General features: G+C 37.2%; 1 protein-coding gene across 1 annotated transcript in view; it reads right to left on the bottom strand.

Annotated features, from left to right (window-relative positions):
- Nucleotides 1-5,957: 5,957 nt before the first annotated feature.
- Nucleotides 5,958-23,170, bottom strand: part of LOC134225275 (cationic amino acid transporter 3-like) — a 141,251-nt gene continuing 124,038 nt past the window's right edge. Inside the window, exons 3-5 of the mRNA XM_062705216.1 lie at nt 7,876-8,136; nt 7,052-7,810; nt 5,958-6,986 (exon numbers count right to left, since the gene is read on the bottom strand). Coding sequence (XP_062561200.1) covers nt 6,499-6,986; nt 7,052-7,810; nt 7,876-8,136 — 1,508 coding nt within the window. The 3' untranslated portion in view covers nt 5,958-6,498. The remainder of the gene's footprint in view (nt 6,987-7,051; nt 7,811-7,875; nt 8,137-23,170) is intronic.

Raw genomic sequence — 23,170 nt, forward strand, 5'->3', positions numbered from 1 at the left:
TTTGACCCCAAAATCCCTTAAATTTCCAACTTTTACCAACAAAATATATTTATTGCCCTTCTGTGGATCCACAGTGAAGAGATAAACACAATTTTAGATAAAATGACAAATAGTTTGGAAACTCGCGATATATGGGGCATTAGGGCAAAACGAGCTCAATAACTACATACAGAAGCGTTCCACGTCCATGAAACAGCACTCACTGAATTCTTTGCAAAATTCCCTTTCGAATAAGCTCTTGATCTCTTCTGTAAGTTGTTCGTGCAGAAAGTTATCAATTTTTTCCACCTTTGAAATCGGATTTCCGCATTGTGCACCGCCGCAGATGGTTTTCGGCATCACGCCGCCGACACTTTTCCATCAGCGCACTGCTGCTGCCATTTTGAAAAAGAAATCATGTTTTTACAATAATCCAAGAAAAAATCTTTAGAAAAAAAATTCTAAAGAATTCCTTTATGGTATTCAGGTATTCAGGAATCCCGTAATGAAATTTTCTGCAAAAACTTTGACATTACTGTCGTTCGGGGTGACATTGGGCCTAAGGAGTAAGATTAGGCCAAAAACAAAAATGTTTCAACTTCTAATATCTCAGAAACTGTAACGAATTTTAATGAAAACTTCAAAAGGATCGAAATTGTATTAAAATTCACGTCTAGGAAATAACAAAACAAATTCCAATGATTAATTGTGCTCGTACCATAATGCTTGGGATTTGAATGTAAAACTATTGATCGAATGAACCCGTATTAAAATAGTGTCAGTAATGCCCCACAAATCTATTACATAACTAAATTTTAGATCGATGGATACCTGGTGATCATGTTTGTTGTTTTATCGAATTTTATGAATATTTATTTAGCGGTCTTGTTTTTTCGTAGCAACGAGCAATGCATGCTAAAAAGGGGTGAGATTGGGCCAAGCCTTTGGTTGATTTGCCATACATAGTTGGTAAAAGCCGTAATGTAGGCAATTATTTTGAATGAACGATTGAATCGTTGCATCGTCACCGGTGAACTTTATTGTATGTGGCCCAATGTCACCCCCTGTGAGGGGTGAGAATGGGCCAATTTTTAAAACCATATAACTTTGAAGAATATCTCTCATTTATTATTTTTTTCCCACACAGTGGTAAGTTTATTTTTCAAGCTTGGACCTCACTAAGTACAACTTGATTCCAATATTAACTACTAGAGCTTTGTAAAATTTGCTTGGAGCATACCACGTTTTGGTCCAATCACACCCCCGTAGACGGTACTTCATATAATCCTGATAAAGTGCTGAAATTCCGAATGATTTTAAAACTATTCTCGCGAAAATAATACAGAATCTCTGAAAAAAAATTGCTTGGAAATTTTACTACCAATTATTGTTCCGTGCGGAATGCAAATAATTTTCGGTGGAACATATTGTTCACATTTACTTATTTTTATTTGACATTCTAATAAATTTCATCAACAAATTCTTCTGAATCTTCATGAGAAATTCTTGATAACCAAGAAAAAATTACCAAAAATTTCAAGGAGAACACTTCTAAATTTTCAGCCTCCAGTTTTCTTATTTTTATTTGACACTAGCAGACCCGACGAACTTCGTTTCGCATATAGATTCTAATGAATTTCTTCGCCAAGTTCTTCTGAATCTTCATTTTCAGCCTCCAGTACCCTTGCGAGCATAGACGTAGGATTACCAATCCGAAGATGACGAGTTCGATTCTTGTTCCTGTCTAGGATGTTTTCGGGTGGGATACATTTTCGACACCCTAGGTATAGTGTATCCACTGTTCTGGCCACACAAGATACATAGTACATACTCATCCAATGCACAGTGGGGAAAATCCGACCCAAAAAGGTACCTATTTATTGCGGTTACTTGCTGCGCCGGAAAAATACCTTTCCTAAAGGGAAAATCCACGACAAATCGAATGGTGCTATTTTCATGCGCCGGAAATTATGGGAACTGGCCGTTTTGCCCCATTTACTTCTAAAAATCATATTTTTTCTATGACAGCTCCGATTTAAAATCAATTGCGGCTGTCTATTTCTATGTTTTCTGATGCTTAGTCAGTAGAAAATACGAATGGTATGAATTCCGGCCTTGAAAAATTACTGGAAGTAGCTATTTTGCCCCATTTACCCACGAAAATCGTAGTTTTTCTATGACAACTACAATTTAAAATCAATTTCGGCTAACAATTTCTATGTATTCTGATGCTTAGTCAGTAGAAAATACGAAGGGTATCTATTCCGACCTTATACCATGACTGGAAGTGGTCGTTTTGCCCCATTCACCCCATTCACGAAGTCGAGTCAAGTACGAGACACTGAAGACGGCCTTACTGTTGAGGTCGAAATACGTATTTGTCAAGATACAATTAAGTGGTGGAATTCAATGGGATTGTATAAACTCGTCTTATGACAGGTGAACACCTTCCACTAAAAAGCTCAAAATAATTTTCTTATAAATACTAGTCCTGAAAAATAAAACTTGGTCTGGGAAATAAGTCAAATGCTGCTGCCTGCGGTCATGAGAAGCGGGCGCAGAAGGACTCCCCGGCCGCCGATGGTAGGAAACCCGCAACAACCGGCGATATTCATTTCCTCTTCGATATTTCACGACGCCTGAATGGAGCAAGGACAAATCCGTGGATGATAGATAAAGACGCGACTTGTCGGTCGCTCATCGATCCAGCTGATCAGCTGAAACGTTGGCTCGACAACTTACAACAACTTCTTTAAGTTTTGACAACCTCTCCTAATTCAGATATAGAGAAAGGTTGACAATACTCCGACGGCAGCAGACAGGCTTCCGCCTCGGACGATCATCATACTGGAGCAGGTCATTCAATTTCAAGAGAGTGAGTACAAGTACAAGTACAAGAGTGAGATAAGGATGCATGTATTATACCTCTGTTGCTATTTCCCATCGTAGTCGATCAAATCATGGACCTCTCTAGCAGTCTACCTCCATAAAGCAATCGAACGAGATGATGATACTGCTCTACTAACTCCACAGCGCTCTACCAAGTAGAGTAAACTGAATGACCTGGTTGTATGCTCCCACTCAACAAACTCCAACTCCACGGTAGCCGGGCAAACAGTGGAGAAGGTCGAAACCAAAGCCAGCCAACGTCGGACGGTGGACCAAGATCAACATAGAACATGGAAATCCAATCTATCCAGGCAATGCACCAAACCTCGAATACTCAACTCTAACATGAAATCTGTGATGTTATACACCAATATCAACGGAAATTCCACAGTGTGAATGGGCGTAGGCCGGCCACAGTCAACGTAAGAGCAGAGACGAAATCTGCAAGCAAGCGCAGGAATCCGGCAGGACATCGCAGCAGAGGCAGACCCAGGATCGCCTGGTGGCAAAACCCTAACAGAGAAATAAACAAAGTCGATGGGAATCAGACTTGGGCTTAAGCCAACGATGGAGATCCTTTACGTTGTCCCCATGTACCCTGAAAGGTGCTCAGAACACAAGAGTAGGTGGGTGCAAATGGGATCCAATAAAGAAACCAATCCTAGTGCAGTATAGCCTATGAATTGTGTAACTTTGATTAGCTCAGTAATAGAGATTTATTTTAAAACTTGTTTGGAAGAATGTTTTATTTTTCATTAAACAAGTGGAGCTGTAACTCTCAAAAAGAGCAAGGTTGTTTTCAGTGTATCGTACCTTGGAGTAAGATAAACCAAAATCTGAAACCAGACACCTGATAAGACATCTCAGATCTTGTAAGGATTGGGAAGCGCCCAGGCAGCAATCGCCGTGCATGAACCGAAAAGGCCTCCTTACGACTATACAGAAACCCCCGCAGCTGATCCACGCATATCTCTTGCATGAGTAAGTTCAACGTTCATTGCATTCTATATACGAGTTTATCCGAGGCCATATCTATGCCGCTAACAAGTAGGATGGCATTTCAATAATTTTACGAACGTTAGCATGATATGACGTGCTTCACCGATTCTACTTCAAACTTCACCTGTCTATTCTGTATAGTCCGGGAAGTCTGCAATTCCGAACCTCCATAAAACATCCATGTTCAGACAACACGATTGATTTCAAAAGTAGACCTGACCATTGCCCCAGTACAACCAATTTGAGCTTCATACTTAACTTAAACCAAAGCTTATGATTCTAGCCGTACTTTAAAAATGTTGGTGTTATGGATTAAAACAGTTTAGAGTCCATCAGCAAAAACTTTCCCAAAAAGAAAAACTAAAATTTCTAAAATTATAAAGTTTGTGCTAAGTTCATTACTGCATAATGTGCATTACTGCATAATGAACGTGCCAAATGAAATCCAACAATCCACATGTATTCTACGAAGCCTATTCTACAAAATTCAAACTATATTCTATTCAGAGAAACCAAAATTTTTTGAAAATACGTACTTTTGTGAATTAAATTCCGTTTTTCACAACAAATGAACGTGCCAAATGAAATCCAACAACCCAAATACATTCTACAAGGCCCATTTTACAAAATTCAAACTTTATTCTAAAAGTGAGGAGCCGAAATTCAGCTTTGCAGAGGAGAGAAACCAAATTTCTATGAAAAGACGTACTTTTGGGAATTAAATTCCGTTTTTCACAACAAATGTACGTGTCAAATAACATCCAATAACCCACATACTTTCTACAAGGCCCATTGTACAAAATTCAAACTTTATTCTACAAGTGAGGAGTCGAAATTCAGCTTTGCAGAGAAGAGAAACCAAATTTCTATGGAAATACGTTCTTTCGTGAATTAAAATGCATTTATTTCAAAAACTGGACGTGTTACAGAAAATCTCAATACGTACCTGAATTCAGCGTAAAAAAATCTATTGAGCACATTGAAAATAGATGAAAGGAGCGAAAAAAAGTTCAATTTTGTTGGATAGTGATTTGTTTCCTTTTTAATTTCAAATAAAAATATTTTCAATTCTTTGCGTTGAAACTGCCATAGCATCATTCCATGAACGAATATGTACAAGATACAGTTATGACTCGATTTTCAGCATGTTCAAATTTTATCTTCCCCTTATTTCGGCTACACCCGATATTATGACAGCTTTGATATGATTTCTTCGCGATCCAGTTTTGCCACATTTTTGGAAGTCTTTATGGCAGTCAGAAACCATTAATTGCTTTATATTTGTTCTATTTGATCTCCCTAAAAATTGTCTAATGAGCGAGAAAGGCATCATCACCGTTAGGTGGATTAATCTGGGTTTTTTAATTAGAAGATCTCCATGTGACCTTGAGGATGTTATTCATATATGTAATTAAAATGCTCAAGCGATGAGCATGCCGCAGCCAAGTTATTATTGTACCTAATTGGATAACTTTATCAAACCATTTCATTATGTGATTAGGAGGAATCGGACGGCATGGTAAAATCCGCACTGGCAGTGATAAAAATGAAATTACTGTCCTGAAATACCATTTCTAATCGATGTTCAGTTCATTTCCTAGTACAACTGATACTAAGTGCAACTGACACTGATCCGGAATTGCGTTTCATTAAGATGCCTTACGTATAGAATAAAGTCCACATCCAATAAACTTGTCGACGAACATGATTGATATAACGAATCGTCAGTGTGAATTCATAAAAAAAAAGATTGGGAAAATCATTTTTTCCTTTTCAATTACCAGTCAATCATGGATAATTACAAACCTCTCCGAAAGTACGTCCGACTGATAAGCTCTATCCATGACCATCAGAGGTTTACCTTATCTAATCCGCAAGCGAGAATTCGAACCGCACTTACGAATCGGTATTGCTGCTCATAAAAGCGATAAACCATCACGGGGCAGCTGAAGTAATCGACGTCAAGTCTCAAATGTGGATTCATACAATTTTCTTTCGTGTGCATACCCCACGTCAATGAAAGGCGAATATCTTTCTAATCGTGCGCAAAGCTGTACCGAGGAGGGCGATAAGCGAAAACAATCACACAGTTACGTTAATCTTGATTTATTAGGTTTTGCTCAATTACAACTTAGGACACAATCTGGTTTTGAGGTGTCTAATGTACATTGGTTTTAAAATTAGGCATTACTTCTCTGCTGTCTTAAAATATTGTCGTGATTTATCGTTTAAATTGATAAAAAGTAAAAATCGTACCCTTAAATTCATTTATCACAAGCATTGTTTCTGTGTCGCCTCATAACTACTGCATAGGTACGTGCATCCCATTCGCGACACCAGACGGGAGCAGGAAAATACTTTTTTAAGACCACATTTAGTATCACTAAGCGTCTGGTTCTTATCTACTCTGGTAAAATTTCAACTATGCAAAAATACCACGACTTCTAATGTCTATAATACACTTGAAACATCCTGCTGGCCACTCGGCAACGGCAAGTGCCCTTTCATCAAAGTAAAATCGATTCGAGAGAGCTAATATATCCTAATATACTCTCTTGATTATTTGTACTTATCCACTAAACATCCTCAAGTGTACGGAAATGCCTCTTGCTGGAATGTCCTGCCACTTAGCTATTCGTTGTTGAGTGAGTAGGAGTTTTTCGAACTTCTTCGAGGGTTCTCGGCCGGCACGGTCGATACAAATTTGTCGTGACTTCCATCAAAAGCGTTGTTATCGATTCCATTCTTCAGCACAGTGACGCCATTTCCGTTCACTGGAATTTCTTTGGCCATCGCGCCTTCCACGGAATGTTTGATTCCATACGTGAAGTAGATGATGTAACCGATAATGACCCATATGGCAAATCGGACCCACGTCCCGGCATCCAGCTGGAACATCAGGTACAGGTTGAAGAATACACTCAACATGGGCAGTAGGGGAACCAGAGGAACTTTGAACGTTAGTTTGGTGCTTTCGGTTGGCTGGAGGGCAGTGATGATGATCAACAGAATCATGAAGGCACCCAGTACGCAAACGGCTGCTACTGTTCCCGGATATGCTTCGGCAAGCTCATCGGTTGCCACAATGAAGATCGTACACACGGCACACACGAGGATGGCTGCAATAGACAAAGTTTCGTTAATGTAAATACTAGTTGAATATGATATCAAATTTTAGGCCTACCGAAAACGCAAATGCCGAATTTCACTATGCTCGACGACAGCGTGGTTGGGTTCTGCAGCTTGTCCACGTTGAATAGTTGTCGGAACACGTTCGGTATCGTAACGTTTGTACTCTGTACAAGCGTTCGATCCTCATATCTCAACACAAGAACGCTTACTGCGACGATCGTGTAGGCCATCAATGTACCGATCGACATCATATCAATCAGCTGCTGCAGGTTAAACAACATAGCCATTGTAGCGGCCAGAAGTCCCGCCAAAATAGTGGAGAATACGGGAGTTTGCGTTTTCGGATGAACCGTGCGCAATTTCTTGTAGATGATTCCATCGGAAGACATGGCGTACAGAACACGAGGTAGGGGGAACATAGCGCCAAGCAAACTGGTGCACAAAGCGAAGATTGCACCGATCGACACGATCCACTTGATTGCGTGCCATTCGAGCTGATTGAACAGATGCGGAAATGGAGCATCCGGATTTTGTAGATAGTATGGCAATGCCATAGTTAACACAGTAGAAATACCGAAATAGGCCAGGAAAATGATGATCAAGGAGATCACGATAGCCAATGGAATGTTACGGCTGGGGTTCTTAGCTTCCTCTCCTGTAGTAGCAATACAATCGAATCCTACGAAGCCGTAGAAACACTTTGCCGCTCCAGCCATGATTCCTGCAAAGCCATATGGAGCAAATCCTCCCACGCCACCGTCGATGCCTTCGGGGATGTCCTCCGGCTTGATATTCCAGTTGGCCGGATCACCTAAAAAGAAACATCACATCAGTTAGATATGCTCCATAGTCTCCTTAATGGAAAAAACCACTCACAGTTCATGCCACCAGCGACCAGCACGACCCCAATAACACACAAGTTCACTCCGGTGAAGATGTTGTTCAACAGTGTGGATTCCTTGACGCCGTACGCGAGCAGTGCGGCCAGGATCAGCACCACTACGAAGGAGAAAAAGTCCGGATAATCTGAAAGGAAGCTCACGTTCATGCCCATGGTTTCCTTCAAGGCTGTGCTGATTTTGTTGCCGGACAGCTCATCGATGTAACCGCTCATGCCACGGGCCACGCTGGATGTGCCTGCAAAAAAAGGATGGGAATCAATATTCTGCATATTTTGTTGAAGAATATACATCGTGTAGGTCCTACAACATATTTTCATACGCTTTCCCGAGCAGGAGCGACGACCTCGATAACAGAAATTGGTATGAACTAGCCTTGCATATGAGGTAAAATACCAAAAAGTTAGGGTTTCTTACCCCATTCCCGGCCTAACATGCGTATGACTGCATTATTTAATTCATATTTATGACTAGGGGTTACTTTTACTGCATTTTGTGGGCCGTGTAGTATTGCGATGGGGTTCACCTCTGCTTAAAAAATAGTTATTCTTGCTAAAAACCGCTCGAAAAAGCTTTTATTTGATTTAAATTAACATGGTGCAGCACTCATTACAGTCATAGGCGATTACTTATCCGGCATACCCCAAGTCTCTTCGGCATACGCAATATTTTACTCTATCTCTCAACATCTTACAGGGTGTCTACTTATCTGCAAAAACAAAATTCCCTGATTTTTCCAGGTTTTTTTCCAGGTGTTTTACATTAATTTCCAGAAAAAACAAACTTGCCATATATATATATATATATATATATATATATATATATATATATATATATATATATATATATATAGATTTCAGCAGCAAAATAATCGATTCAAACAAGTAAATATCGCCGAAAATTTTTAGTCGCCTAACAAAAACAATGTTGTAAATTGCTTTAGAAATTCTTCCAGGAATTCCTTCGCAAGTTCGCCCAGAAATTACTTCAGCCATTCAATCAAAAATTCCTACAAGAATCGCAAAGGAAATTCCTCCAGGATTTCTTTGAAAATTTCTCCATAGATTTCATCAGAAAATCCTTCGGAAATGATTACAGAAATTCCTTCAAAGAGGGAACTTTAAGAATTGCTTCAGAATTTCCCCTAGAACTTCCTCCAGGGTTCCATTTAAAAATTTCTTTGCCAGAACTTTAGAAAACATCTCAAGGAATTGTTCCGGAAACTTCTTTAGAAATGCATTTGGCGATTCCTTTGCGATTTTTTAAAAATTCCTTCCTTGGAAATTTGGTTAAAAATTCTTTCGGAAATTTCTTTTATTTCAACTATTTTTTTAAATGAAACTTAAGAAATCCTCTTAACGAATTGTTCCGGAAATATTTTTGGGAATTTCTTCGGGAATTCCTTCAGAACTTCTGGCGAAAACTCCTTCAGGAAATGTTTTGATGCAAAAATATTAGATTGCTGGGTCCATGACTTTAGGCATAACGACTTAAGGCGTAATACTACCTTTTTTATGTCGTGGGCTTTTTTTGGGCATTTTATGCTTAACATCCTTTATGCCTAACGTACTCATGCCTAACAGCCTTATATCTGACACAGGGTATACCCGAGATTACTATTGTTGCTCTTGTTCGCGTGACCAACATTTAGTTTGTTTAGACATAGCAGCCAAGGTACCGGTACTATAAGTCATAAGTGTCAAGCGGTCAATTTATAGCCTATTCAGATAACGCCATTTATGATCAAAAATATCATGATATACAACAACCTGATGCCATCCTCATACATTCAATTCTCTTTTTCCACTTTAAGACGATATTTATAAGGATAAATAATCTAATCGTAATCTGAGTAGGTAAGTAGTAAGCTTATTGAAGCATATTTTGGCAGAATAATTTTAATGGTTACATTACTTATGGCTTTACTGCAAAAACCTTCGGAAAATGCTTCGGCTATTCTTTTGAATTTTTTTGGGAACTCATGCAGAAGTATCTTGAGCAAAACTTTAGGAAACATCTGGAGGAGTTTTCCGTATATTTTGCTTTTGAGAATTCTTTGGAAATTCGTCTAGAATACCAGCAGAAACTCCTTTGAAAAATCCTTTCGGGATTTCTTCGGCTTTTCTTTGAAGAATTCTTTGGCAAAAGTTCTTTACAAATCACTTACACTTTTTTTTCAAAAATCCCTTCAAGTGATTTCTTTGAAAAATCCTCCAGATATTCCTTGGAAAACTGATCCCGAAAATCCTTCGGAAGCTCCTCCAGGAATTGATTTGAGAAATCAGTACTAATTTAGTATTTTTTAATATACACCCAGGTTTTTTTACGCGGTTGGAATTCTTTAATTTCTCGGTTAACCCTAACTTTCACAGCTTTTTAAATACCACCTGAATTTTCTTTGATTATCTGTGATTTTTTTCGTGGGGTTAACTCCATGTTTCATTGACGCTAAAGGTCTTAAACGACGAAAACCAAACCGAGTAAAGAAAACCTGGGTGTATTCCTAAATAATTTCCGAGGGAATACTCAAAAGAATTTACAATGCAATCCCTAACTTATTTCCCGAATAAATTCCTAGATTTCACCAAGAATAGCTTCGGAAATTCGCAAGGATTTCTTTTGAAGATGGCAAAACGTTTTTTGCGGAACAACGATCTATTGATACTAAATTAATGATTTTGTGTGTGTTACTTCTACGAGAAGTTAAACGATTCACAATTATTTGGAAATGCTAATATCATCTTCCAAACTTAGACGTACATGTTCATGATAGAATTAGAGGCTAAAGTATAGAATTGATAGTTCCGTTAGGATACGGCAAGCATGAAGAATGTTTTTATAGAAGTCGATTTGAAAGCGAGCGGAGAGCAATATTTGTGATGGTCGGTGTGATATGTGCCATTTAGAGAATTATTCTATACTTTAGCCTCTAATTCTATCATGAACATGTACGTCTATGTTTGGAAGATGATATTAGCATTTCCATATCATTGATCTATTGATGTTCAATACATTTTTAATAGATTTGATTATTATATGAATTCAAATATTTGAAAGGATTTTTTTCATCTTTTGAGAGAATTGATCACCGGGTATTGAAATTTCCCTGATTATGTCAGGAATTCCCTGATGATTCCAGGTTTTTTCAAGGTGGGGAGAAATTCCCTAATAATTCCAGGTTTTCCAGGTAGTAGACACCCTGTCTTACTCTCATTCTCTCTCTCGGGACGGTAGAAAATGCGACGTACACAAAAATATGCACGTTCCACGATAACGTGATGCCAGATGGTATTATTCATAATAATTTTTATTTGGTTGAGAAGATATATGCACTCATCCAAATTCCTTCCAAATACATGAAAAAATATTATTTTTAGTCTTTGAAATTGAGATAATTATAAATAACATAAAAGCGTCAACGTTTTAGACAGTTTCCTTATTAACGATGAAGGATTATCTTCATACTAAAATAAGACTCATGGCCTTTTGGCAGCACTGTACAGCTAGAAGTTCTTGGGCCGAGGTGATTTTTTATTCGGTTTGTGGATACATTTTTAAACGTATTCTAATATATTTATATAAGATCTAGTGATAGGAACAATTAGAAAAGATTGAAGTGCGTGATTTTAGCATTATTGTGTGGTGATAAACAGCCCGAAGCAATGGTTGTATCGAGCACTGTGACGATTTTCAGGTAGGTGTTTATTTGATGATACCGTTTTGTAAAAGTGGAAGGAATCACTCCGGCTCAGTGGTGTTGCAACGAAGAGCTAAAGTTTGAAATCTACATTTTTATTTTCTATAATTGGATCGATTAGGAGTGAAATAAATGGTTGAAAAATATTGAGTATTGTGCGCGATAAATAGGAGACTTTTTTAAAACTATCAATCATAAACCTACGGCTACAAAACAGTATAAATCATTAGTTTTCTGTGCAGTGAGCCGGGAATGGGGTCCATAGGCCCAAGTAGTGATTCACCCTATATCAAAAACTTATATGCAGAATACTTCTAGAGTGCTTTGAAAATAGGTCGTATGTGCAAAAGAGAGTCTCTCTTTGGATCTATTCTCTTTCGATTATTACGAAACTATATAAAAATTTACTTCGATTTTTTTGGCATATATCCGTAGACAATATCTTTGTCTATCATGCTGAAGTGGAAATGTAGCAAAATATGCAAAACTTTCCGATATATTAGCGAAAGAGAGCGTGATCAAACAGAATCTATCGTTTGCACATACGACCTATTCTCAAAGCAATCTAGTCTTGAGGCATAACATGCTTAGTAGGGTGGCTCAAATTAGTATGGGAAAAACTTTTGTTTAATCTTTTTTTTTGATGGGCCGCCCTCTTATTCAGTTCTATTTGATGCCCCGATGCTCTGGACAAAATTTCAGCCAAATCGGTCAACGTTTGGGCGGTGCTAAACTCGTTAAAAGTTTATATGGAAAAATGTATGCAGAAACATCCAAAAACAGTGATTTGCAGTTGGGCGGCACAATTTACGATCAAGAACCATGATACTCATTCAGATCTTAAAGAATTTAATACAGAATGTTATGCAGAAAACCGCGAGAAGATTAGAGTTTGCCCGGCTACGTTATTAGCATTTCTCTGAAGTGGGGTTTGAGCAAATTTCGTTTCTTTTGCCTTTGAAAAGAGATAAATTCACCCCTACAACACTCCAGTGAAATGCTAATATCTTTGTCTAACAAACTCCAATCTTCTCGCGGTTTTCAGCATAACATTCTGTATTAAATTCTACAAGAACTGAATGAGTATCAAGGTTTTTGATCGTAAATTGTGCCGCCCAACGGCAAGTCACTATTTTTGGATGTTTCTGCATACATTTTTCCATATAAACTTTCAACGAGATTGGCACCGCCCAAACGTTGACCGATTTGGCTGAAATTTTGTCCAGAGCATCAGGGCATCAAATAGAACACAATAAGAGGCCCATCAAAAAATTTGAAAAAGTGTTTTTTGAGCCACCCTAATGCTTAGGTATTTCAATACCAAACGAATAATACTTGGTTATGCATTTGGTATTGAAGCTTCTTTTATAAAATTCTCAAACATTTTACCACCTCATTAAGTTATTTTAAGCCCTAAGCACACTGTTTGTCATGATGACAAATATTTTCCAAGTCAGCCATAAATCCATGTCGATTTCTAATTAGTTTGATAGATGTCCGGATAAACTTGATAAATATTTGCCATTATGACAAACGGCGGGTTTTACTGGTAATATGATCAATCCGGTCCAACCACCTAAGGCAATTGCGGATCAATCATACTCATCCATATTCTATTTTCTCAAGCAAGTGCTTTCTGTTATAGCCCACCGTATCGAAGTGTGTTTGTTATCCTGCCAATGATTGCTACGACTCAAATTGATAGCGTATGGCTATTGCGTCTATGTGTAATGCGCTCGGCATTGTCCCGCATTAAAAGGACAATATGTGATGGATCGCCATCAGCTCCCTCCGAGGCAGTGAATATTGTTGCATATTTCATAATAATCCTATCTATCTCAAATGAAAAACCCAGATTAATCCACCTAGCAGTGATGATGCCTTTCTCGTGCATTATAAAATATATTGAAAAAATCACTTTAAAAAGGTCAAAAAAGCTCTTTGGGTGAATAGATCACATTTTTTCGATCATTTTTAATATTTTTGAATTGCCACCATTCAAAAACAATTGTTTTTTGATTTTTTTCCAAGGGGGACCTGTGGGAAAAAACAATGATTTTTCAATAATTCCGAAAAGCAATGATCGGGCCCATTTTCAATAGCAAACAATTCCCTGTCGAATGCAACTTGTTGCGAGTATATCGGATAATTCTCGGGTACTTATTCAAAAGGACGTATGTGATTTTGTAAACAAAGATTCAAACGTCTATTTGTCCAATCTGATGGCACTCCCACGCAAACCAACACCACCAACAGCTAGCCGAAGGCTTAACCTACCTGTCTGTGGTGATGGTTTCCGTGGGAGTGCTATCGGATTGGACAAATCGACATTTGAATCTTTGTTTACAAAATCACATACGTCCTTTTGAATAAGTACCCGAGAATTCTAAGTTCTAAAACGTGTGTCTACAAAATTTGTACACATACACATACATACACAAAAAAAAACAGACGTCACCTCAATTTGTCGAGCTGAGTAGATCGGTATATAACACTATGGGTCTCCGGGCCTTCTATCAAAAGTTTTTTTGGAGCAATCATATAGCCTTTCGGTACAACTTTGTTGTACGAGAAAGGAAAAAATGCATATGTTACAAATATGCGATCGTGGGTAAATAGTACAATAATTAGCGCAGCGGCACGTTTTAAAAAATACATTATAAAATACAATATGGATTAACTGTCCAGACAGCGCGTCTACAATTGTTTTAGGGCCGATTCCCACGTAGTGTTTTTTCACCAATGTAATATTAAAGTTCAATAAAACTAGTTGTATGTCTTACATTGATTTTGCATGCCTTTGTGTAATAATTGTACAAGTACATTTGTGAAAATTAACAACACAATTCACATAAATATCAATGGAAAAAAGCCGCATAATATGGAAATAATGAGGTGTATGAAAACGAACGTTATGTTCAAATCACCCAAATGCCCAAACTACACCATCATTCCACCCAAACCACCCAACCCAATAAGCAGTTAGCCTTAATGACACGCCTCTTCTTTCCTTCCAAAGCAGGAAAAAATGGCAGCAAACGTAACGAGCGCACGAGAAAGCATGTACGAATGCGATTTTTATTTCCAACGATGAAATTTTTACAACTGTGTTGATGCGAGCGGATAAAGTCATCGGCTTCGGTCTCTATAGCGCGTGTGTTAGTTTTCGTGTTCCACATTTGAAGCTTTGGAAAGCTTTGCTTGAGAGGTTAGCATCATCAATAAAGCACGAAAGAAGCAACACAAACTTTAATGCTGTCAGTATACACGGTGCGAAATTTATTCATTGAATGTGGAAATGCTACACACTTAATTTGTTTTACTCAATATTGTGCGGTTACTTGCTGAGTTTTTTTACTTTATTAAACTGTTTTTTTAATCTACAGATTATATTCAACACCATACTTGCTAAATGGACACGGTCGGTTAAAGTGGCTGGTCCTTATTGCCTGATTTTCTCAAAATTGCACGCGGCGAACCTTTCATGAAAGGTACCGCCGCGCTTTCTGCACCCCGTTTACTTGATTCTTATGGATGAATAGCATTACGGCAAATATACTCTATTACCAATATAGTCCACTCTGGCTGATTTGAAGAGACAATGCAGTAGCGCCGCGGTATCACAAAAGGCAAGCAATGTAGTGCAGAGACATTCCGAGGGGTGCTTAAACGTATAATTCAATATGCAACATAACATTTCAAAATGATATGCTAGAAATCATCCCATGACCCCATTTTGATATCTGAGTTTAAAAATAAAATTTAAAAAAATGTAATTCAAATTTTCAAAAATTGTAAAATTAGTGTAATTTTCGCAATTATCGCACCCCTTGGCTATCGTTTTTAGGCGTTAGTTGCCTTTTGTGACGCAAGATGGTGTTAATGTGCTGTCTCTTGCCTAATATATGGGGATTTACGAAGTGGACTATATTGTTAATATACTATATTTGATTACGGTGTATCGTTTGTCGCGGCCGTACCTTTCGACAGTCATTCGCCGCGTGAAGTTTTGTGCAAGTACCCATTTGGGAACATTACAAACGCCGCGCAGTGTATCATATCCAGAAAATCTGACAATAAAGTGTTCGTGAAAGTAGTCGTTAGATTATTCGCTGTTGGTTTGAGCCAATCAACCAGCAACTTGCGGTGTTTGGTTCGAAATGAACGTTTGTCAGCAATGGAATAATCCATCTAGATTTTCTACTAGATGGCTTTTTGCTGTACTATAAATCTCGCATAACTTTTCAAAAGGGCCTAAGTAACATTTTTTTAATGAATTAATTTGAGTACTGCAATCAACAGAACAACATGAAAACTATTGATTGCAGTATTCAAATTAATTCATGAAAAAAATGTTACTTAGGTGCTTTTGAAAAGTTAAGCGAGAATTCATGAAAAAATGTTACTTAGGTCCTTTTGAAAAGTTATGCGAGAAATGTAATAGAAATGCATGAAGCCAAATAGGGAACTAGGGAACAATTTGGGAACTTGCAAGTGTTCTTATTGTTAAGTTGACTTTTTGTCAATTTATTGGTCAATACTTAAAAGGTGCTGTAAAAAGAAAAGTGCATACTTAGGTTTTCCAAATCTGATGCAGACTATCTTTTGAAAAGGGTCAAACTTGTTTTTACTGATTTTTTCAAATGGATATAATCGATAAACGACGCTTCCTACAAAAAAGTGTTGTATGGGTGACTGTCACAAAATCATTCAAACTTTCTAATAAAACTTTTTGAAAAACTCTAAATAGAACCCTACACTAAAAAAATCAATTTAAAAAAATATAAGTCAATTTTTAAAAAAAAAACGCTCTTTTTGATTTGGAAGAAATTTTGTCTCAAGATAGGTGATTATATTCCCTACCAACCGTCCATACATCGCAAGCCGGGCACTTTTAAGGGAAAAAGTTTTTCTAACAAAAACTTTTCTTGACGGAATTGATTTTTCAGTGTCTTTAAGGGTGGATTTAACATATGTATACATATATACTCATATTAATTATTCCTGTACAGTCAGACAGAGTACAATGTTTTGGTCGTAACTGGTCGCAACTAAAGAAGCTAATAATGGAATATAATATTTTTTTGAAGATATAAACCCCTTTTTAGTATTACTCTTAATTTAAAAACAAACTATATTTAGTGACTAAATTAGACAATGTATCATAAAAATAGATTTGCTTGGGGTTCTATAACGATGGCTTTCATTGGTTTAGTTTCAGATGAAAATACACTGAAAATAATTCCGACAAGAAAAAGTTTTGGTTAGAAAAACTCGTTTTCCTTAAAAGTGCCCAGCTTGCAATGTATGGACGGTTGGTAGGGAACATAATCACCTATCTTGAGACAAAACTTCATTTAAATAAAAAAGAACATTTTTCCGCAAATCGACTTTAAAATTTTTAAACTAATTTTTTTCAGTGTAGAACTCAATTTGGATTGTTTCCGATATTTTCACTAGAAATTTTGACTGATTTTGCGATGGTCACCCATACAACACTTTTTTGTGGGATGCGTCGTTTTTCTATTATATCCATTTGAAAATATTAGCAAAAAATATTTCAGCTCTTTTCAAAGGATAGTCTAGATTAAATTTGGAAAAACATTTTTGTTTTCATTTCGGATCATCTGGTGATTTTTCATTTCATTTTTCATTTCTTACTTCTTACTTTTCACTCCTCACTTCGCACTTCTCACGTCTCACTTTTCACTTTTCACTGCTCACATCGGCCCATAGGGAAAGAAATGGCAGAAATGACGCTTAACTTTTAAAAGAACATATGTCACCTTTTTCATGAATTAATTTATGTACCGCAATCAAAAGCTATCATATTGGTCTGTTGATCGCAATATTAAAATTCATTCATGAAAATATGTTTCTTAGGTCATTTTGAAAAAATAAACTAGAATTTTCAGTGTATACATGAAATCTTAAAATAGGTACTTTTTAACTCATTAATGGGTTTCTATATTTCTTTGTAAAGTTTTTTTTCTTCCGTGTAAGCTGTGTATTCTTTGCTGTCAATGTGCCGGTTTCGAATAAATTGTGTCTTGGGAGAACATAACCTAGAAAATCGATAGCTTATTTGTTACGAAATAATGATGTCTCATAACTCTTTGAATATTTACTATTTTTTGAAACGTGCCATCATTATGAAATTCAATAGCGAACAAGAAGAAAACATTCCCCATCGAATGCAACTTGTTGTAGCAAAATCGATTCAGGTTTAGTACTAGAAAAATTGTCTAATGTTTCAATGTGCACACACATACGCACACACACACACGGACACACACACGGACAGACAGACATTTGCTCAGTTTGTCGAGCTGAATCGAATGGTATATAATACTATGGGTCTACAAGCGCTCTATAAAAAGTACGTTTTGGGAGTGAAATGAAAGCCTTTCAGGTACAACTTTGTTGTACGAGAAAGGCAAAAAATAATGCAACATTACTCCAAAGATTTCGACGGTAACCCTCCAAGGATATCGAAGGGATTCTGAAGGCAATCCACCAGGGGTTCCAATAGGAATGTTCCAGAGAGTCCGACGGGAATATTCCAGGAATTGGATTGGAAATTTTTGCAGGGAAATCGACGGAACTATTTGAGGGATTCCAATGAGAATGTTCTAGAGATTCCGAATGGAATGAATGTCGAATGATGCCGAAGCAATTCGTCGAGAGATTCCGAAGCAAATCATTGAGGGATTGCGAGGTAAATCGTCGAGAGACTCCAAATTAAATCTTCCAAATCAAATGTATTCCGAAGCAAATCTTTGAATGATTTCGAAACAAATCTTCGAACGACTCCGGAGGAATTCCAAAGCAAATCAACGAGAGATTCTGGAGCAAATCTTCCATGGTTTCCCCCACAAATTCCCTTAACAATATCGAAAGGAATCCAGTGTGAATTCTTCTGGATTTCGGTTGGAATACTTTGATGATTCTGAGAAAAAAATTTTTAGAGATTCAAATGAGAATTCTGATAAAAGATTTCTTGAAGAGTACAGTATTGAAAATTATAATAAATATAATATAAATAATTTGCTTTTAGTAAATCCCTGTTTTCAATTAGATTTGAGGCTTATAAAATTAAATTCTTCTCCAAACCATTATCATATTAGCACAATCTTAATTTGAAAAGACAGAACATATTGGCTCTGGCAGGTTTAACTTTTCATTAACAGCTTATGCAAATCAACAATTTTGAAACCAGATTGTGCTGCGTAAAATGTTCAGACTATATTTGAATAAAGTGGTCTCAGAAAAAGCTCAAGCAATAATAAAAGAGAATCAGATCTAGTCTTTTTCACATATCCAGAAACAGTAGTTCTGCTCAGTAGATCTAGTGTGACTGAGTGGTATAGTGGACCTACAATAGATAAAGACGGACTCTCGACAGATTTCATTCACAAATTATCAAATTTACATATTTTTCAAAAGAAAGTTTGTTCAAAAACCATTTTGATTAGGTTTAGATGGATACAGATTTTTAATACAGATTTTTTGACTTGAGATATGAAGATACAGATATGAAGATTTTCTGAAGACAAATACAGATTTAAATGTGGCAACCCTGATAGTAAGCGCACTCAGTGACAGTCGAATGAATGAGTTGGTGAAGTAATCGTCTGACTATGTCATTCTATCAATGTTTTGAATATATTCATGCGATGTTTGTCAAAATTCGGACCGAAGTTGCTTCATGAAAATGTATATTTTAATGTATATATATTATATGTATAATTGATACAATCAATGAAAATTCCTTTGCCTGAAGAGTTTGATTGATTAATTGGAGAGAAATGATTGAATAATTGGTCCATATAATATTGACTTTCAATAAAAACATTTTCAGCTTAAACTGGCTACGCAGTCTTTAAAGATTGAAACAAAATTTTTATTTGTCCAATGTTTCGTCACGGTGTTGGACACATAAAAATCTTATTTCAATCTTTAAAGACGGCGTAGCCAGTTTAAGTTGAACTAACAATAAACAGTCGATCCTTCAATAGTATTTACATAAAAACACTGAATTAAATTTGTTTGAGGATATATTGGATACGGTGTAGGCTATAGTGACGATTTTTCAATCCCTTACGAATCGGGCTATAATTTCAGATGTGATCCCACACAACTAGAATGCATGTATGTATAAATGAATTATTTCCATTGTGCGAAGCCAATTTCATCGCTAATCAGACTCGTAAATAAGAAATTTCTATCCGATGTTGCACGGAAGTGTATGTGATGTTTACGATTTCGATTTTAAAACGAGTTGTTTTGCAATTCATTGCGATGCCATGTGTGATAATAAACTCTGTTTGACAGATAATACGATTTCATTCAAGTTTATATGCAGTGATAGCATGGTGATAGGCGATTTGAACAAATGTGGCTGTAATCAACTCACAAAATAGCCTACTATACGTGGGAAAATGTATAAACAAACTGATTAGCTTCGCACCACACTACGATTTTGATGAAAATTTTATCGATAAACGTGCATTCCTATGTGATGTGTTGGAGCCTGTGAAGTATCACTGTGTGCTCATGTATCAACAAAGTAAGTTATCTTTGAGAAAACTTTTGTTCTAGATTGTGCATACAAAAGACCTGAGAGGCCATTCACAAATAACATAACGCTTCGAGGGGTAGAAAAGTACTTGTGGTACAGCGGTACAGCCAAGGGTACATTCCATACAAATTCTTCAACCTTTCCTTACAATAAAAACCCAGATTAATCCACCTAGCGTTGGTGGTGCCTTTCTCGCATTTAGTTAAGACACCAACCTTATATAGGGTTTATATGGTTCGATGTACCATTTTCTTTATAACTTTAAAACGCAATGACCGATCGTTATAAAATTCAATAGTGATCAACAAGGCTTTGTCCCCTGTCGAATGAAACTTGTTGCGAGAAAATCGGTTAAGGATTTCTATACGAAAAGTTGTCTAATGTTTTTTATAGCTTTTGTGCACACACATACACACACACACATACACACGGACAGACAGACATGTGCTCAGCTCGTCGAGCTGAGTCGATTGGTATATAATACTATGGGTCTCAGAGGCTTCTATAAAAAGTTCGTTTTCGGAGTGAAATGATAGCCTTTCGGTACAACTTAGTTGTACGAGAAAGGCAAAACGTTACGAGGTGTGTTTGGGGGTCTATAAAACCAGTCAACACAAGATCGTATATAATGCCACATAAGATGCAAAAGTGGAGGCGATATACGAACTTCCTCTTACAATATGTGCATATATCACCTATACTTTGGCATCTTATGTTGCATCATAGGGGGAGACTTGATCACCACCTGTTTTATCGAGAACTAAAGTAGTTTTGTTCTAGCGAATTTTTTATTATAGATCCTATAGACAAATGACCTCTATGTGCTGAGTTATTTTATGGATTGACAACCTTGTTTATTCTGCAGTGCGGTTTGTATGTTTCGACCTTCCTAAAGATTTTTTTTATTGGCCACGCAAAATTTGAACAACTTTTCATAACAATGACCAAATGCTTTCGTTTTTTCACAGCACAAAGCCATAAATATGCTTAATGATCTGTACTGATAAAAATCTCATTCCATCAGAGTTTTAGGATATTTGGATTTAAAGTTATTGCCTCAATATGGGGACACTTGATCTCCCATTAGTCACCCATACAAAAATTGGGCGAAAAAATTTAAAAAATATAAATCTGTTTTTAGGCTTCTAATTTTTAGTAGATTTAACAGATTTGATTAAAGGCTGGCGAGAAAAATTATTTGTTGCGTAGATATCATAGAAAGAGAATCAAGTCTCCCCAAATTTTAAAGTAGCATGTGCTGTCAAATTCATTAACAAAAATCGTTCATGTATACGCATAGCATTTCAAAAATACCGCGTATTTCGAAGGAAAAATATTAAAAAATTCTGAGGCCACCTCTCTTATTCTATCAAAGCAAGTTCTAGGAGAAGGATCAATGTCCCCCGAATATTTTGAAAATCGATTTTTGACAGCACTCCAAAAAATCGATTGTGTATCAATAACAACAATTATTTAAGGACTGTCATATATCAGTAAAGCTAAATCCTATATTTCTTAGAGAGTCTGTGTGGAAATCACGTATGTTTATTTATTTTTAGCTGTGATACATCGGAAATCAGAAAAGGGGATCAAGTCTCCCCAGTCTATTTTGTCTTGACTGGGAAGGCCAATTTCGGTATTATGTTATGGAAGAACCCTAACCTATATTTTTATATTTCCCCTCAACATAGCGAAAGAGAATTTCATTGCTCTTATTCCCCACCGAGATGGCTAATAGACCAATTATTTCGGATGGTATTGATGGTGAGGTTTGTGCATGTTAATAAGCCTGTCCAATACCACACAATAGCTACGGGTTTCCCGGAGGCTAAACATAAGTTGGCAGCCCCATCCCGGTGGATAGGGAACCTTGGGCCAACAACCTACTGATCCCGAACGATCATTGGTACAACTTTCCTATGAGGCACGCCGCATGAAACATGAGATCCTGAGAGTGAAGTTCGTTGGCTAAACTTTGGAGAACACAGAATGCCGTCAAGCGTATTCTACTATACTCTGGTTTACGAGGTGAGCACTCTCCCCGGCACACTCTGCGCTTATGAAGTGGGAACCGATAAGTCAGAGGATAATCGTTGCCAGATGTAGAATATGGAACCTTACTATAATTGAACCTTACCTTACTAACCTGAAACCTTACTATAATTCAATGTTATGCGCCAACCGATGCTGCGATCTGCAAAACAGCTTACAGTGTCCGCGGGATTCTGTTCCGGGTTTTGTCAGGAAAAAATTTCCGCCGATAAGTCTCCATTGTCAAAAACATTTTCCGCGATTGGGTTTACACTTCAGGATTTTGCTTCGGGTTCTGAGAATCTGCGTATCCGCGCCCGTGCCTTTGTTTACACTTCTGGGTTTCGATTCGGATTTTTTTTTATACAAACACATACGAGCGACAAGAGGGAAAGAAAGCGAGAAGAGGGAGATATAGCGAGAGAAAGGGAGAGAGTGAGTGGGAGAGTGAGAAATAGAAAATGAGTGAGCGTGTGAGTGAGAGTGAGTAAGTGAGTGAGAGTGTATGCCTAAGTGAGTGAACAAGAGATTGAGTGAAAGTAAGCGAGTGGGTGAGAATTGGTGAGAGAGTGAGAATGAGTGTGTATGTGTGAGATTGAGTGAGTAAGTGAGAATGAGTGGGTGTGAGATTGAGTGAGTGAGCGAGAGTGTGTGAGTGAGAGTGAGTGAGTGAGAATGAGTGGGTGTGAGATTGAGTGAGTGAGAATGAGTGGGTGTGAGATTGAGTGAGTGAGCGAGAGTGTTTGAATGAGAGAGAGTGAGTAAGTAAGAGTGAGTGATTGAGTGGGAGTGAGTGAGTGAGAGTAAGTAAGAGTGAGTGAGTGAATGAGAATGAGTGAGTTAGATAGAGTAAGAGTGAGTTATTGAGTGGGAGTGAGTGAGTAAGAATTAGTGAGTTAATGAGAATGAGTATGTGTGAGATTGAGTAAGTGAGTGAAAATGAGTGGGTGTGAGATTGATGGA

The sequence above is a fragment of the Armigeres subalbatus genome, chromosome 3 (assembly GCF_024139115.2).
Source record: "Armigeres subalbatus isolate Guangzhou_Male chromosome 3, GZ_Asu_2, whole genome shotgun sequence".
Classification (NCBI taxonomy): domain Eukaryota; kingdom Metazoa; phylum Arthropoda; class Insecta; order Diptera; family Culicidae; genus Armigeres; species Armigeres subalbatus.